At 40.5% G+C, this 16,187-nt stretch overlaps 1 protein-coding gene across 1 annotated transcript in view; it reads left to right on the top strand.

Annotated features, from left to right (window-relative positions):
• Positions 1–2,298, top strand: part of man1b1a (mannosidase, alpha, class 1B, member 1a) — a 35,903-nt gene extending 33,605 nt beyond the window's left edge. Inside the window, exon 15 of the mRNA XM_047371703.1 lies at positions 1,490–2,298. Within this exon, the coding sequence (XP_047227659.1) occupies positions 1,490–1,512 (23 nt within the window). The 3' untranslated portion in view covers positions 1,513–2,298. The remainder of the gene's footprint in view (positions 1–1,489) is intronic.
• The last annotated feature ends 13,889 nt before the right edge of the window (positions 2,299–16,187 follow it).

Here is a 16,187-nt window from a genome sequence, read left to right as displayed (position 1 = left end):
TTGCTAGAGAGGAGAATTCATTGTTCAGTCAGTTATGGCAAGCTGTCAGTGTAATGCAGCCCCAGACCATCAAACCACCATCATGTCAGCCTGACGTTCTCTTTCTGAAATGCTGGATAACTTTTACACCAGATGTAGCGGGACGAACATCTTTGGAAAAGCTCCACTTAGCCTCGTCAGTCCACAGAATATTTTTCCAAAAATCTTGAGGATCATCTAGATGTTTTTGGGCAAATGTAGGCCTTAGTCAAGTCTTTGTGTTCTTTTGGGTCAGGAGTGGTTCTGGCCATTTTTACCCAAGTTCTTTCCTATTTTTGAATCATGAACTCTGACCTTAACTGAGGCCTGCAGAGCCTAAGATGGTGTTTTGGGTTCTTTATGACCTCTTGGATGACTCATTGAGGCTTTGGAGCATCATCTTTGGATGATGGTTCTCACTGTGGTTGACTGATTTGACAAAACTTAAAAATAACTCTGCAACCCTTTCCTAGCTGGTAGATGTTTATGAATTTGTTTCTCAACTCTTCTTGATTTTCTATAGATCGAGGCATAGATGCTTTTTGAGATCTTTTGGCCTTCTTTATGTTGTCAGACAGGTTCTGTTTAAGTAATTTCTCCACAGTACAGGTCTGTCAGTGATCAGGGCTGAATGCAGCTATTGACATTGAACTCAGCCTCCCAAAAAAGATGGTTAATAACAGTTAATTTATGATTGAACAGGAGGGATAATTATTTTTTCACAAAGGACCAGGTTGGTTCAGAAAGCGCATTTTACCCTTTATAAAATCTCCTTTCCAAATTTTGATGATCGGAAATGTTTTTTTTTTTTATAATTTTTTCGGCACTAGAGGCCTTTATTTTTGATAGTAGGCAGACAGGAAGGAGGGGCAAAGAGAGGGGGAGACATTTGGCAAAGGTCGCCGGGTCCAGGACTCGAACCCAGGACGGCTTCGAGGACTATAGCCTCTATATGTGGTTGCGCGCTAACCCCTACACCACCAGCGCCGCGCCCAATGATCAGAAACATTCAAGTGTGACAATAGAGCAGAAGGAAGAAATTCGTAAGGCAAATACTTTTCACAGCACACTTATTTAAATATATATTCTGAGAAAACATGAAACCCTTTTTTGCTATTGTTTGGTCTTACAAACTAAAGCTGTGCTTTAAAAAATCTGTGATCAATTTGGTTTAACCAGACTACATACTAAAATCTTTATGCTTGTCTTAATCTGAGGTTGTCCTGCATCAAAGTATCTCAAACTGTATTTTGAAGAATCTCTGTCCAGTTCCAGTTTGATCCGGTAAAGAGGCTTTTAAACATTCCAGATTCCTTAAACATAGAAATACTTTTTTAATTTTGCATGTGTATTGTCAGCTCTCTTGTCAGTCTCCCAGTGTACCCCCATGTTTCTTACATTGTCACACTGTGCAAATCCCTGTTGACTCGACATGCAAATAGAAAATGTGACTTTTATTTTTTCATTGAAGTGCCGATGCCGCTCCATGACTGAAGGGCACCCTGAGCGAAGAGCCACATCAACCCTGGCTGGAACCTCCTGGAGGACTTAAACGGAGCGATGGTTACTCCTCACCAGTAACTCCCAGTTCAAGTGCCCGGTAAAGATAGCACTGGGTACCTCTAGGTTAGAGGATGACTGGATTGGTTGGTTAGATGTTTGATTCCTTTGGCTTCCAGAAGATCAATCAAGGTTTTTCTTTGGACTTTTGCTGCAACCCATTTGTCAAAGCTACATTTCAAAGAAAATGAAAATGACTGTATGAAATCGTCATGTTTGTTCCCAAAGGTTTTTCTCTTTCAAGGCTCCATGTAGCATCTCTCAACCAGCGTTTGGCAGAAGCACATAAAGTTTTCATAAGCAGCTCTCTGACTCTCTTCCCTCTCCATCTTTCCTTTCTCGACGCCTCTCCTCCATGTCAGTGCAGCGATGATCCACAGCCGATGCAGACTCGAACAGCGGTGTAACTCCTCTGATCACGGAGAGCTGGACTCAGATATTTGAGACGCCTGAAACCTTGGCACCAGGCTGAGCTCTGAGTCGTCAATCCGTCAGCAGCATGTCAGTGGTGAGCAGAGGTCTCCCAGATGAGACATAAAGAAAATGCAAGAGGTGCAATGAAAGCAGCATGAGCTGCTGTCTGCCAGAATCATCTTATTTATGACCATATGAATTTTAAAAAGTTCCCTCACACTTTACAGAAGCTAGATCCACCTCTGGTTCTGTGATTAGGATTAAAATACAAAGTGGCCTCATTCCGAGGAGCTCTGTTGGGGTTTATTTTGTCTCAGTCTTTCAGTTTTGTCACATTTTTTATGCGGAGCTTTTTAAATGTCTGGTTTAGTTTTGGGTTTCCATTTTTAGTTGCAGCGTCACTCAAGAGAAGACGGTTGCAAGCCTTAAAGCAGAGGTGTCCAATGTCGCTCCTCGGGGGCCGGTGTCCTGCATGTTTTAGATGTTTCCCTGGTTCAGCACACCTGATTTCCATTGATGGCTGATTATCAGGTTTTGTTGAACTGCAATCACCTGAATCGGGTGTGTTAAGGCAGAGAAACATCTAAAACATCCAGGACACTTTGAACACCCCTGCCCTAAAAGCATCCCTGGTCGAACACCTGAATCAAATGGCTGAAATTCATCCTCAACAAGTAGCCAAGTTCTATATCAAGGGTGCCCAAGTCCTGAAGAGCTTCTGTCCTGCAGCTTTTAGATGAATCCCTTCTCCAACACATCCGAACCAATGAATGGTTTGTTAGCAGGTCTCTGGAGAGCTGAATGACTAAATGCTGAGGAGAGAATTCAGTCATTTGATTCAGGGGTGTTGGGGAAGGGATGCCTCTAAAAGCTGCAGGATAGTAGCTTTCCAGGACTGGACTTGGGCACCTCTGGACAGTCCTGCTAATGACCTCGTTATCTTATTCAGGTGTGATAAAGCAGAAACAGAAGCAGGACACAGGCCCTCGAGGCTGGAGTTTGAGACCCTTGCCCTCGTACGACTATGATCAGCCCTCTGCAGGTACTTAGGAAGTACGAGACAAAACCTTTTCAGAGGATCTTTCTGTCATTTCTATACTAATGTTAAACATAATAAATGCTTTCGGTAACATGTTTCAACGAGTGTGTGTGGGAGAGAGGGACATAGCTTTAGATTTGCCCAGAACTATCAATCCTATGCATCGCAAGAAAAAGTTTCATTACAATGCCTGTTGTGGTATATTCCTTTGGTACTCAGAATCTGGGACATTCAGGTTCCGGTTTGGAAAAATAAAACAGAAAGGGGACCAGAGTCATAATTTTGACTTGGCAGGCCAGAAATCTCTCGCCAACCATGACCTCAGTGATCTCAACTGGTTTTTCCGACTTTGAACTGGAGTTAAGTATGACCAACTTCAATCCCAGATCCAAGCGATAACTTCTAAGTCAGAGTGTCGTTATGTTCCCATTTGTTATGGCAAGTCGAGAATGTTTGAGTTCCTAGCTGAATAATAATCAAAATTATTATTAAAATAAGATAAATTACACGTGCATACAATATATTTAAATATATGTTTCTCTAAAGATTCTAGTATACAAATGACACCAGGTAGTGTCTTAAGATCTTGAATCATGTCTTGTGTCGCTGCTATTGCTCCATGCTGCTCAGCTTCTCCTCTGGTTGTTTCACTCAGAGCCATATTTACTGTAACCCTGGATTTACTGTATCTGCTCCGGTCCAGTCCGCTGTGAAGCCCGGACAAGCTCCAAGAACCATACGCAGAATAAAAGCCTGTGATAAATGCGTAAGCAAGTTCAGAACAACTCATTCTGTTGAGGTTAAACCAGTTAAACTGCTTCATTTTGTCTTTTATGCATCCAGATATTTTCATGTGTTTTGTTCTACAATGGGTGAGTCCACTGAGTGCAGAGAAGCTTTATCTGTTGCTTAATTTGGTGCATTTAATGTTTAATGTCCAGTTTATAATACCTTAGTTAACCCAGTAACTGATCTAATTGATCTAATGTTAACAACTGCTAATATATATACACGTGTATATATAAATATATGTGTGTATTTATTAATATAGCGAGATCTAGTCTGTCTTTGGTGAATTAGTTTGAAAATCCAATCAGTTGGGCTTCCTTAGACAGATAACTTTTTAATAACTAACATTAAATAATGAACAGCATTTGATTCTGTTGTATTATAATTCAGATTGGACTGTGGCATGATCTGGTTTGATTTGAGTTAAACTTGTGCTGAACTGGACTCTGTATCCCCAGATATGAGTTGGACCTCATCTTGTGTTGAGATTACGTTTTCTTATTTGATTATAGAGGCAAATGCAGACCTAATTATGTCCAAATCAGATCATTTCTTCTGGGTGCTGAGCTGTTTTTCTCAGTGACTGGATAAACAAAGCTGATTCACTTTTTTCTATCACCATCCACAACATTCTTCATTCTGGTGTTTTGGTTGCTAACTGGAGTCATCTGCTCATGGGTTTGGTAAAATGCACTACTCAGACGTTTCTATAAAGACGTCAATTTACATCTAAATGTGGTTGTTTAGTTGTTAGTTGATGAAATGGGTAAACTAAGCAAGAATTTCAAATATTAAAGTTAAATCTGGATGGGATATATGGGGTAACAAATAATGTTTTTATTTTTTTCTGGGATGAATAAGGGCAGTGACATGCTGAGCTGAATTAGCCAGAAAACAAGATATACATGGATGTAAAGTGTTTGGAGGGTGCTACCAGACCAGATTCTGTGATCAAACCCTCAGTTTCTGGCTTTGAAATAAACACTGCAGCCCATTCCTGGTGGTTTCTGCTGCCTCAGAGCTCGCAACCACCAGCTCTCCGAGCAGATTGAGCCAATCTGACGGACGTGGGACCGGCAATGATCTGACTGTGCAGATTTCTGCAGACAGATTTGATTGATGGTGGATGCTCATCTTATCTCTGCAGATTATCCTGCCATTAAGCCACTGGCCTGTACATTGCCTCAGTGTGTGTGTGTGTGTGTGTGTGTGTGCGTGCAGCCCTCTGCCTTGTGTAAACTGAGTGGAAGTGTGTCATCAGCCCATCCACAGCTGCCATTACTGCAACAGCCCAGCAGGACCAGCAATGATCCCTCGTTTGATTAAACGATCAGTTGCAAATGAACACGCTGGGTATTTTTAGATGTGGGTAATTTCACTGTTGAGTCGGATCACAGGTGGGAAGAGGAAATAATGATGCCCGACTCACTTTGAATATTTTTCTTAAACGGAAAGAAATGCTATTCAGATTGATTTCTGTCATGGAAACTTTAAACATCCCTTTATCTCTGAGCTACAGTAAATAAATTAATTGGATTTATATAATAGAGAATTCAGACTGTTGTTGATGTTTTCCGTTGCTAGAAAGAATCATTTGTAGTTGGTAAAGATTAGTTTCAGTGTGGTTTTTTGCCTCATTAGGAAAGCAAAGAGAATTAAGAAATCATTTTCTTTGTACAAGTTTGAATCTGTCGTTCTCCACATAATGGATGATAGACTGGAAAGCAAGTTTACAAAACTCCTGTCATTCTTTTCTATTAAATCTGATCGAATAGATTCTCTTTTTTTAAAAAAATCATTATTTCATATTGAACACAAGAACGCTAAGGGGTTAAATATGCTTTTTACTTTGGCTCCAGCAATAGTTCAGCAGGTTATGGACCATTTTATTTCACTATTAATGTTTCAGTTTGAACTGCAAAGGAAGGTCTACTTAAACTCTTTGATAAGGCCGGCAGGTTGATTATTTTTACTATTACAGTCCCTTGTGAAAGTATTCGGCCCCCTTGAACTTTTCTACCTTTTGCCACATTTCAGGCTTCAAACATAAAGATATAAAATTCAAATTTTTTGTGAAGAATCAACAACAAGTGGGACACAATCGTGAAGTGGAATGAAATTTATTGGATGTGTCAAACTTTTTTAACAAATAAAAAACTGAAAAGTGGGGCGTGCAATATTATTCAGCCCCTTTGCTTTCAGTGCAGCAAACTCACTCCAGAAGTTCAGTGAGGATCTCTGAATGATCCAATGTTGTCCCAAATGACTGATAATGATAAATAGAATCCACCTGTGTGTAATCAAGTCTCCGTATAAATGCACCTGCTCTGTGATAGTCTCAGGGTTCTGTTCAAAGCACAGAGAGCATCATGAAGACCAAGGAACACACCAGGCAGGTCTGAGATACTGTTGTGGAGACGTTTGAAGCCAGATTTGGATACAAAAAGATTTCCCAAGCTTTAAACATCCCAAGGAGCACTGTGCAAGCAATCCTATTGAAATGGAAGGAGTATCAGACCACTGCAAATCTACCAAAAACCGGCCGTCCCTCTAAACATTCATCTTGAACAAGGAAAAGACTGATCAGAGATGAAGGCAAGAGGCCCATGATCACTCTGGATGAACTGCAGAGATCTACAGCTGAGGTAGGAGAGTCTGTCCATAGGACAACAATCAGTCGTACACTGCACAAATCTGGCCTTTATGGAAGAGTGGCAAGAAGAAAACCATTTCTCAAAGATATCCATAAAAAGTCTCATTTAAAGTTTGCCACAAGCTGCCTGGGAGACACACCAAACATGTGGAAGAAGGTGCTCTGGTCAAAGTTGATGGGAAGATGGATGGGGCCAAATACAGGACCATTCTGGAAGAAAACCTGTTGGAGTCTGCAAGAGACCTGAGACTGGGACGGAGATTTATCTTCCAACAAGACAATGATCCAAAACATAAAGCCAAATCTACAATAGAATGGTTCACAAATAAATGTATCCAGGTGTTGGAATGGCCAAGTCAAAGTCCAGACCTGAATCCAATTGAGAATCTGTGGAAAGAGCTGAAGACTGCTGTTCACGAACGCTCTCCATCCAACCTCACTGAGCTCCAGCTGTTTTGCAAGGAAGAATGGGCAAGAATTTCAGTCTCTCGATGTGCAAAACTGATAGAGACAAACCCCAAGCGACTTGCAACTGTAATTGCAACAAAGGGTGGCGCTACAAAGTATTAACGCAAGGGGGCCAAATAATATTGCACGCCCCACTTTTCAGTTTTTTATTTGTTAAAAAAGTTTGACACATCCAATAAATTTCATTCCACTTCATTATTGTGTCCCACTTGTTGTTGATTCTTCACAAAAAATTAGAATTTTATATCTTTATGTTTGAAGCCTGAAATGTGGCAAGAGGTTGAATAGTTCAAGGGGGCCGAATACTTTTGCAAGACACTGTATTTCTGCTGAACTTTAAACTTCTCAATTCAAACTTACACATATAGGTACATCTGAAAAATTAGAATATTGTGAAAAAGTTAAATTGTTTTTATCATTTCAGAAAATTAAACTTATATATTATATAGATTCATTACACAGAGAGTGAATTATTTCAAGCATTTATTTCTTGTAATTTTGATTATTATAGCTTCCAAATAATGAAAACCCAAAATTCAGTGTTTCAGAACATCATAATAATTACATAAGATCAATAAAAAAGGATATTTTAAACAGAAATTTCAGGCTTTTGAAAAGGTTGTTCATTTCTATGCACTTAGTACTTGGTTGGGCGCCTTTTATATGAATTACTGCATCAATGCAACATGGCATCCAGGCAATCAGCCTATGGTTCTGCTGAGCTGTAGCTGAAGCCCAGTTTGCTCAGATAGTGGCCTTCAGGTCACCTACATTGCTGGTTCTGGTGTCTCTCATCTTCCTCTTGACAATAGTCTGTAGATTCTCTATGAGGTTCAGGTCAGGCCAGTTTGCTGGCCAATCAAGCACAGTAACACCATGGTCATCGGACCAGCTTTTGGTACTTTTGACAATGTGGACCGGTGCCAAATCCTGCTGGAAAATTAAATCAGCATTTACATAAAGCATGTAAACAGAAGTAAGCAGGAAGTGCTTTAAGATTTCCTGGTAGATGGCTGCATTGACTGCAGACTTCAGAAAACACAGGGGACCAACACCAGCAGATGACATGGCTCCCCAAATCATCACTGAGTGTGGAAACTTCACACTGGACTTCAAGCAATGTGGATTTTGTGTGTCTCCACTCTTCATTCAGACTATGGGAACTTGATTTCCAAATGAAATGCAAACTTTACTTTCATCTGCAAAAAAGACTTTGGACCACTGAGCAACAGTCCAGTTATTTTGCTCCTTAGCAAAATAAGGTAAAGATGCTTGTAGCCCATGTGTAGGATTCATCTGTGTGTTGTGGTTTGTGATGTGCTGACTCCAGCCTCAGTCTACTCCCTGTGAAGCTCAATCAAATTTCTTATGCATTTTTCTTGCTAATCCTTTCAAGGCTGCAGTTATCTGTGTATTTTTGTTCACATTTTTCTTCCAGCACTCTGTGAACAACCAGCTTCTTTAGCAGTGACTTTTTGTGGCTTACCCTCCTTCTGGAGGGTGTTGATTCAAATTCAGTTCAATTCAAAAACCTTCAATTTTAAAACTTTAATCTCGAAGGATCTCCATCCATCCATCCATCCATAGATCCATCTGTTCTCCACTACTGAAAGGAGCTCATAGGGGGAGGGTCTTTACATAGTCAGCATTTTGTTACAGCCTTTTAAACAGATACCAAAAGAATTTTGAGGATGTAACATGTCGCAACGTCTTCCAGAAAATTTCCCAAATAAATGTATGTACAGTCATATTTAATAAATTAGAATATTATTGGAAAGTTCATTTAAAGTTCATTTATGAGTGAATAATATGCTAATAATAGGCTTAATGGTTGTCATTTTCAAAGATTCCTTTAATCTAACAAACAAGCCTCATCTGAACCCATATTCTATTTTACTGAATTTGAATATAAATGAACCGTTGATATTAAAGCCCAGTGTTGTTGAGGTCAGTTTTGTTTCTTCTGTCCAGTTTAATTATAAGAGCTTTGTTTCTTTCAGAGTTATAAGCATTAATGAAAATGTTACCAGCTGAGAAGTTTCTAAAGGTAAAGCTGTGTATCCTGGTTCAAGATTTTATCCTGTGAAAAGGGACTATTTCCACCTGCTTGCTCAGAATGAGCCCACGCTGCAGAGTGAGTTGTTCGACTTCCTAAGACAGATAATTTTGTATTATGTGGCATTAACTAAAGTTATTGTGCTGAGTAATTTAGATCGAATGATCAAATCTGAATCTGACCATTGTGGTTTGAAGGAAATGAACAGACTGTATTTGGACTTTTCTAGATTATTCTTGATTGTATTTTAATTGGAATCTTAGCGTCTTTTATACAATGCCTTGAGATGACATTTTAACTGTCGCTATAAAAGTAAACTGACTTGAATTCTGATTAAGCAGATGGAGGTACCTATATCCAGTCCAGAATACTGAGCATAACTTGGCACCAAAGGGACAAAGTATAAATAATTTAGAAATGTAAAAAATAAGCTCCGTTAAAATCATAAGTAAACCCTCTGTAGGGTCTAAAACAAAGTAAATAAACTACAAAAAAACTAAAGCACTTTGAGATTAATATGAGTAGAATATAATATTACATACATACAAAATGCTCAGCATCGCTTCAGGCTTCAAAGAAGTGTTTCAAAGAGATTTGGAGAATCTATCTTGAGTTTGATAAAAACTGATGACTTTGGTTAGCTTCTAAGCCTATTAAGCCAAGTATTTAAGGCCTGTTAAGCCTTCAGCATGATTACACTTAACCATGAAATTAAATTAGGAGTACGTAGCTGTCTTTATGTTGAACAAAGTACCCTGATCCTGCAGATCAGCTATAAGGGAGCTGCCAGCTTCTCTTCTGCTTCTCACACAGTTAGGTGCACATCATCTGCAGCTCACAGCGGTCACCTCTTCATTAACACATCCATTGTTCTGCCAGCATGAAAGAATTTTCTTTGTCCATCACTTGGATGACAGAACTGGGTGTTCAGTTTTGTGAAAATTAAAAACCGTGACAAGAGCCAGTATAATTAGCTCTGTGGGTGGGTTTCAGAAGGACTTATTGTGGTCTTTGACTTTCCTTTTGTCTGTTGTTCTCTCTTCTTTTCTCCATCATTCACTCTCAGGCTCACACTGTGAAATTCCTGCCTTTTCTCTGTTCTGCTTGTTGTGCAGTGCCTGGCTTTGTCCGATGCAATACAGTTTGGCCCAGCATTGTTTCCCATAGCACAACTCCACTAATTACTCTCATCAGTCGCTTCTAAGCACACACACAGTATTGTTAGCCTCCTGCTGTTTACACCTGTACTAACAAATTTATTTTTGCTACCTAGAGGCAACAGAAACACGTTGAAGGCTTAGTATTAAAGCATTGTCCTGAACTAAGGTGGGTTGGTCAGTGGCCTACATAAAGGAAAACATTTCTGTTATTTAACTGTTGGTTAGCGTTAATGGCCACAAGCTTTCAATTTGAAAACCTACAGCTCATCTGTCTAAAATCAGTATGTACCCACCCTTCCTTAAACGAAAAAGCTAACCGTCTTGATTTATATTTATGTGGATGGGCAAAGACAATATTTTCAAGCAGTTACATTTTCAAAAATAGACGTCCTGACCATGATCTAGACCAACTTTAGACCGATGTTTTTCATAAAGCATTAAACCACTCTTATTACAGGAAATATAACAGTAACAGAGACTAACCTGATATGAAAGGATAGGAGTAGATGAGAACATGGTTTATTGTTAAATCACGAAAAACTTCCTATGCTATTTTAGCTGAGCAAGACAAATGTCGCTAATAGATTAGCAACACAAAAATAGCCGTTAGCTTAGCAATACAAACATTGCTTTTAGCTTAGCAACATGAATGTCACTGTTAGCTTACAAATATAAGCAATTCAATTAGCTGAGCAACACAAACATTGCATTCGGTTGGTAAAAGAATAACTTGTACTAACTCAGCAATGCAGACATTGCTGTAAGCTTAGCAACACAAACATTGCTATTAGCTTAGCAACACAAACACTGCTTTTGGTTGACAAAACAACAACTTTTACTAACTCAGCAATGCAGACATTGCGGTTAGCTTAGCAAACAAATGTTGCTAATTGCTTAGCAATATGAATGTTGCTGTTAGCTTGGAAATGTAAATTATTCAATTGGCTTAGCAATAAAAACATTGCATTCGGTTGACAAAACAATCAGAAGTACTAACTCAGCAATGCAGAGAGTGCTTTTAGCTTACAACCAAGACATTGTTATTAGCTTAATAAAACAAATGTTGCAATTATATTAGCAACAATGATGTTGCTATTAGCTGATGCTGCATTCGAGTGGTGTTGAATTTCAAGGCTGGGATGTCGCACCCAAATAGAGCGTTCATGTCGACGTGTTCTACTTGCAATTTAGGAAACCGGTGGGAATTGTTTTGGTTCTGATTACTGTTGGCATTAGAAGAAGACAACATTATATTTTTCTCCATTTTATGCATTCAAACACTGAAAGAACCTGTTCTCACACAGGTACTGTACAGTACTACATGTTGGAGTTTTTCTACAGAGCTGTGTGGATGAAGCACATGCCAATTAATGAATTAAACTGAAATGTTCAGATTGTTTAACAATCCAAATTTAAAATCAACTTTACAAAACACGAAGCCAAATTTCCCCATTTCTGACCTAATTTGTCAGAGTTCTGGGAGTTTCTTTCTGTTCACCTGTTTTACCTGCTACTAACTCCATTCAACCTCTAGATGGCAACAAACGCACGGTAGGAGCTGAGTCCACAGGTGTTCTCCATCAGCCTCATCAGGAGAGGAGCTTAAGTACCCAACATCGCCAACACTCTGGCGCTTGAGTGTTAACCTGCAGTGGTAACTCTAGCTGGCCAAGACAAGTTTCCTTGTGATTATTTCTTGAGTTCTTACCTTCTTGTTTCCTCCTTCCCAGGTTACCTCCAGTTCCGAGCTTCTTATCCAGTCTGCGTTTGCAGAAGATCCAGACTCTCTCTCTGCAAGAGAACTTCACGGACTATCTTCTCAGTTGGCTGCATTGGCTTTCAAGTCTCCTCTCGCTACCTCTCAACGAACCTGGCTCACCCTCCACAGTGCTTCCCTCCAAGATCATCCACCTGGTGCCACCTCCACCTCAAGTGCAAGTAAAACAGGATTACCTGGACCTTTCACTTACCCGACATGCTCCCGGAGTTTTCAATCATCTCACTTCTACTCCCCCCTGGCGGATCTCCTAATCACCCTCTGTAAGCAAAAAAGAGATCAAGATCAACAAACCCAGAATATTACTTGTCATTTACCATTGATCCCTTCTCCACAAACTGGTGAGTTCCTGTTTCTCCAGCAAACAAAATATTTCTTGATAAACTTGTTAAAACTTTTCCTGAGTGTTTTTCTGCATGTGGGTCAAAGCGGCTAGAACAATGATGACATTATTTAGTTGCTGAAGATTGATTTAGTACTGGAAATCATTAAAAGATAAACTGCTGCCTCTAAAATCATTGAGACATTATCAGATGCTCCCTCTTTTTGTCTCGGTTGCCCTGTTTGCTGACAGTTTTGCTGTGTCATTGACGGGGAGCAGAGTGCTGACTTTATTTGTGGTTTCACTCAGCTCTGCTTCAACCTCTTTGCCTCCTTATTCAGTGCATTTTCTGTTGATTCATTTTCAGCACAACCAGTTTTGATTTTCTAAATCCGTTTGCACATTTTGCAACTTCTGCGACTGTTATCATCCTGTGCATGTTGAGTCATCAAATGGTTTTGAACTGACCTAAACAAACTTTAGGCTCCTCACTCTGCTTAATAAAGCAGGTTAAATTTCAACAGTTTTAGATTTTAAGAAACAGACAGATCTGAAACTCTGCCAAAACTGCATGAAGCCATTAGTCAACACAGCAGGCTTAGAGCACCATAGGCTTCATTTGCAGCTGATATCAGGATGTTTGTGCCTGTGATTGATCACACAAGGTGACTGTAAGGCCACTCTGCTTCTTTTGGCAGCAGCCGGAGAACTAATGAATCACGGTTTCCAGAAACCATTTAAACTAAGCTGAACTGAAGGCTAGTCTGTGGCTAGCTGGCCTTCTGGTTTGGACTTGAACAAAACAACTGTAAATGCAATACTAACTTTAATTTTATTCCTATAAAAAGCCTCATCTTAGTGAATTTAATTTATCATTTATGGGTACTTTCAGCTTACATTGTTTATATATGAAAATACCATAGCATTAAACTGGTTTAATTTATTGAACCATAGGAGTGTCAGAAGTGAGTTTAATAAAAATAAAATCAGTTCAGTTTATTTATGTTACAAATGTCATCTTAAGGTGCTTTTTGAGATGGGTCTAATTTATTTTCAGTTGCATAGCATATACTTCTGTCGAAATTTAAATAAGTTCTGTTTATTCCAATGCAATCTCATAAGTCAGATTCAGATCCAACGAATACCAATCCATTTTAATCTAAATTATCTTTGAGGTCTAGAAGTAAATGCCTGGTGGAGTTTTTCTGTCACTCTGAGAGGATACTCATAATTTTGAAAATTATTCGCAGTTAAAATGACATCCTAGAAACATGTTTAAAATGGGATTTAAATGGCATGGTTCTTTGCAAATTGATGCCATCAACAGTAAAAGACAGACTAGGCTGTCTGTTCTTCAGATGTGCTGGTCCAAAGACAGGTTTTGTCTGAGTTTAAAAATAGAAAATGTCTCATCCCAGTTTTTTCTCTTCCAGAGCTTTATGGGTAAATATAACTGGAAATCATCGGCACAACATTGGATGTGTGTCCCGTGGTGACTAATAATTTTACCAAATGTAAGAATATTTAGAAGTTGCCCATGTACAGAATCAGAATCAGCTTTATGGCCAAGTTCGTACATACAAACAAGGAATTTGCCTCCGGTAGACTTTGCTCTTTTGTTCTGTTTTTGCATTACAGAATATACAAATTTACAATGTACAATATACACATATCTAATAAAGTGCATTTGCAACATCTGTATGCAGTTGTTCTGTACTCTATTAAATGTTCATCAGAGAAAAAGCCTGGGGGAAGAAACTGTCTCTGTGGTGGCTGGTTTTAGTAAACAGTGCTCTGTAGCGGCGGCCTGAAGGTAAAACTCTAAACAGTTTATGTGCAGGGTGTGAGGGGTCTGCAGAGATTTTAGCAGCTCTTTTCCTGACCCTTGACCTGTATAAGTCCTGGATGGAGGGAAGGTCAGTCCTGATTATTCGTTGCAGTCTGGACCTGTCTTGTTTTGTGGATGAGCCAAACTACACTGAGATGGATGAAGACAGGACAGATTGAATGATGGCAGTGTAGAAGATGACCAACAGCTCCTGTGGAAGGTTGAACTTCTTGAGTTGCCTCAGGAAGTACAGTCTCTGATGGACCTTCTTTCAAACAGTGTCTATGTGTGAAGACCATCTCAGGTCCTCAGAGATGGTGGTTCCTAAGAACCTGAAGTGGTCCACGGCCGATACAGTGTTGTTGAGGATGGTGAGGGGGGTGTATGGGGGTGGTGTTCTCCAAAGGTCCACCACCATTTCCACAGTCTTGAGTGGGTTCAGTTCAAGGTAGTTCTGACTACACCAGTGTACCAGCCGATCCACCTGCTGTCTGTCTGCAGACTCATCACCCTCCTGGATCAGTCCAATGAAAGTGGTGTCGTCTGCAAACTTAAGGAGTTTCACGGACGAGTCTGATGAGGTGCAGTCATTTGTGTACAGAGAGAAGAGGAGTGGGGATAGAACACACCCCTGGGGGGCACCAGTACTTATTGATCTGGATTGGGAGAAGATGCTCCCCAGTCTCACCTGCTGCTGTCGGTCTGTCAGGAAGCTGTTGATCCACTGACAGGTGGAGGCTGGAACGTTGAGCTGGGTGAGCTTCTGGTGGAGGATGTCTGGTATGATGGTGTTGAAGACCGAGTTGAAGTCTACAAACAGGATCCTGGCGTACGTCCCTGGGTGGTCGAGGTGTAGCAGGATGAAGTGTAGACCTAAGTTAACAGCATCATCTGCTGGCCTGTTTGCTCGGTGAGCAAACTGCAGGGGGTCCAGCAGGGGGCCTGTGATGTCTTTCAGGTGCTTCAACACCAGCCGCTCAAATGATTTCATGACCAGAGACGTCAGGGCTACAGGCCTGTAGTCATTTAATCCTAGGATGGTGGGTTTCTTGGGAACCGGGATGATGGTGGATCATTTGAGGCAGGAGGGGACCTCACATTTCTCCAGTGACTTGTTGAAGATCCTTGTGAAGATCGGAGCGAGTTGATTTGCACAGGCTTTCAGACATGATGGGGAGACGTTATCTGGTCCTCCAGCTTTCTTTGTTTTCATGCGCTGAAAGAGCCTATTTACATCTTTCTCAGAGATCTTTAGTGCAGGCAGAGGATCTGAAGGTAGGGGGTTGGTTACTTTATGGGAGGGATTTGTTCCTGAATGGGATGTGGAGGAGATGATTTGAGGTGTGAACAGCTTCTTGTCACGTCTGCAGTAGAAGCCATTCAGACGGTTGGCCAGGAGACGACTCTGTTCAGGATGGGTGGAGGGGCTCCTATAGGCAGTCAGGTTTCTCAGACCAGTCCATACAGCTGAAGTGTCACCAGTAGAAAGGATGTTCTTCAGCTTCTCACTGTAGCTTCTCTTAGCTGCTTTGATCTCTTTTGTTAGTTTGTTCCTGGCCTGCCTGTACCACGCCCAATCTCCACTGCTGTGAGCTTCTTCCTTATCCCTGTGCAGATTCCTGAGGTGTGGAGTAAACCATGGCTTATTGTTCCCAAAGGTGCAGAAGGTCTTGGTCTGCACACACATGTCCTCACAGAAACTGATGTATGATGTCACCACATCAGTGAGTTGGTTTAAGTCGGTGGCTGAGGTTTCAAAAACAGTCCAGTCTGTGCATTCAAAGCAGGCCTGTAGCATCTGCTTTGATTCCTCAGTCCACTTCTTAACAGTGTGAACCTTGGGTTTGGAAGCTCTTAGTCTCTGTCTGTAGGTTGGGATGAGGTGGATTAGATAATGATCTGAAAAACCCAGAGCAGCCCTGGTAGCAGCATGATATGAGTCCTTTAAAGCTGTGTAACAATGGTCCAGTGTGTTTTTGTCTCTGGTGAGACACTTAATATGCTGTCTGTATTTGGGGAGTTCATTGGAGAGGTTTGCTCTGTTAAAATCTCCCAGTATTATGATGAAAGAGTCCGTGTATTTTTTCTCCAGGTCTGTAATCA

Source organism: Girardinichthys multiradiatus, chromosome 8 (assembly GCF_021462225.1).
Source record: "Girardinichthys multiradiatus isolate DD_20200921_A chromosome 8, DD_fGirMul_XY1, whole genome shotgun sequence".
In the NCBI taxonomy this organism is placed as follows: domain Eukaryota; kingdom Metazoa; phylum Chordata; class Actinopteri; order Cyprinodontiformes; family Goodeidae; genus Girardinichthys; species Girardinichthys multiradiatus.
Note: the sequence above shows the minus strand (reverse complement) of the source record. Positions and strands in the feature narration are given on the sequence as shown.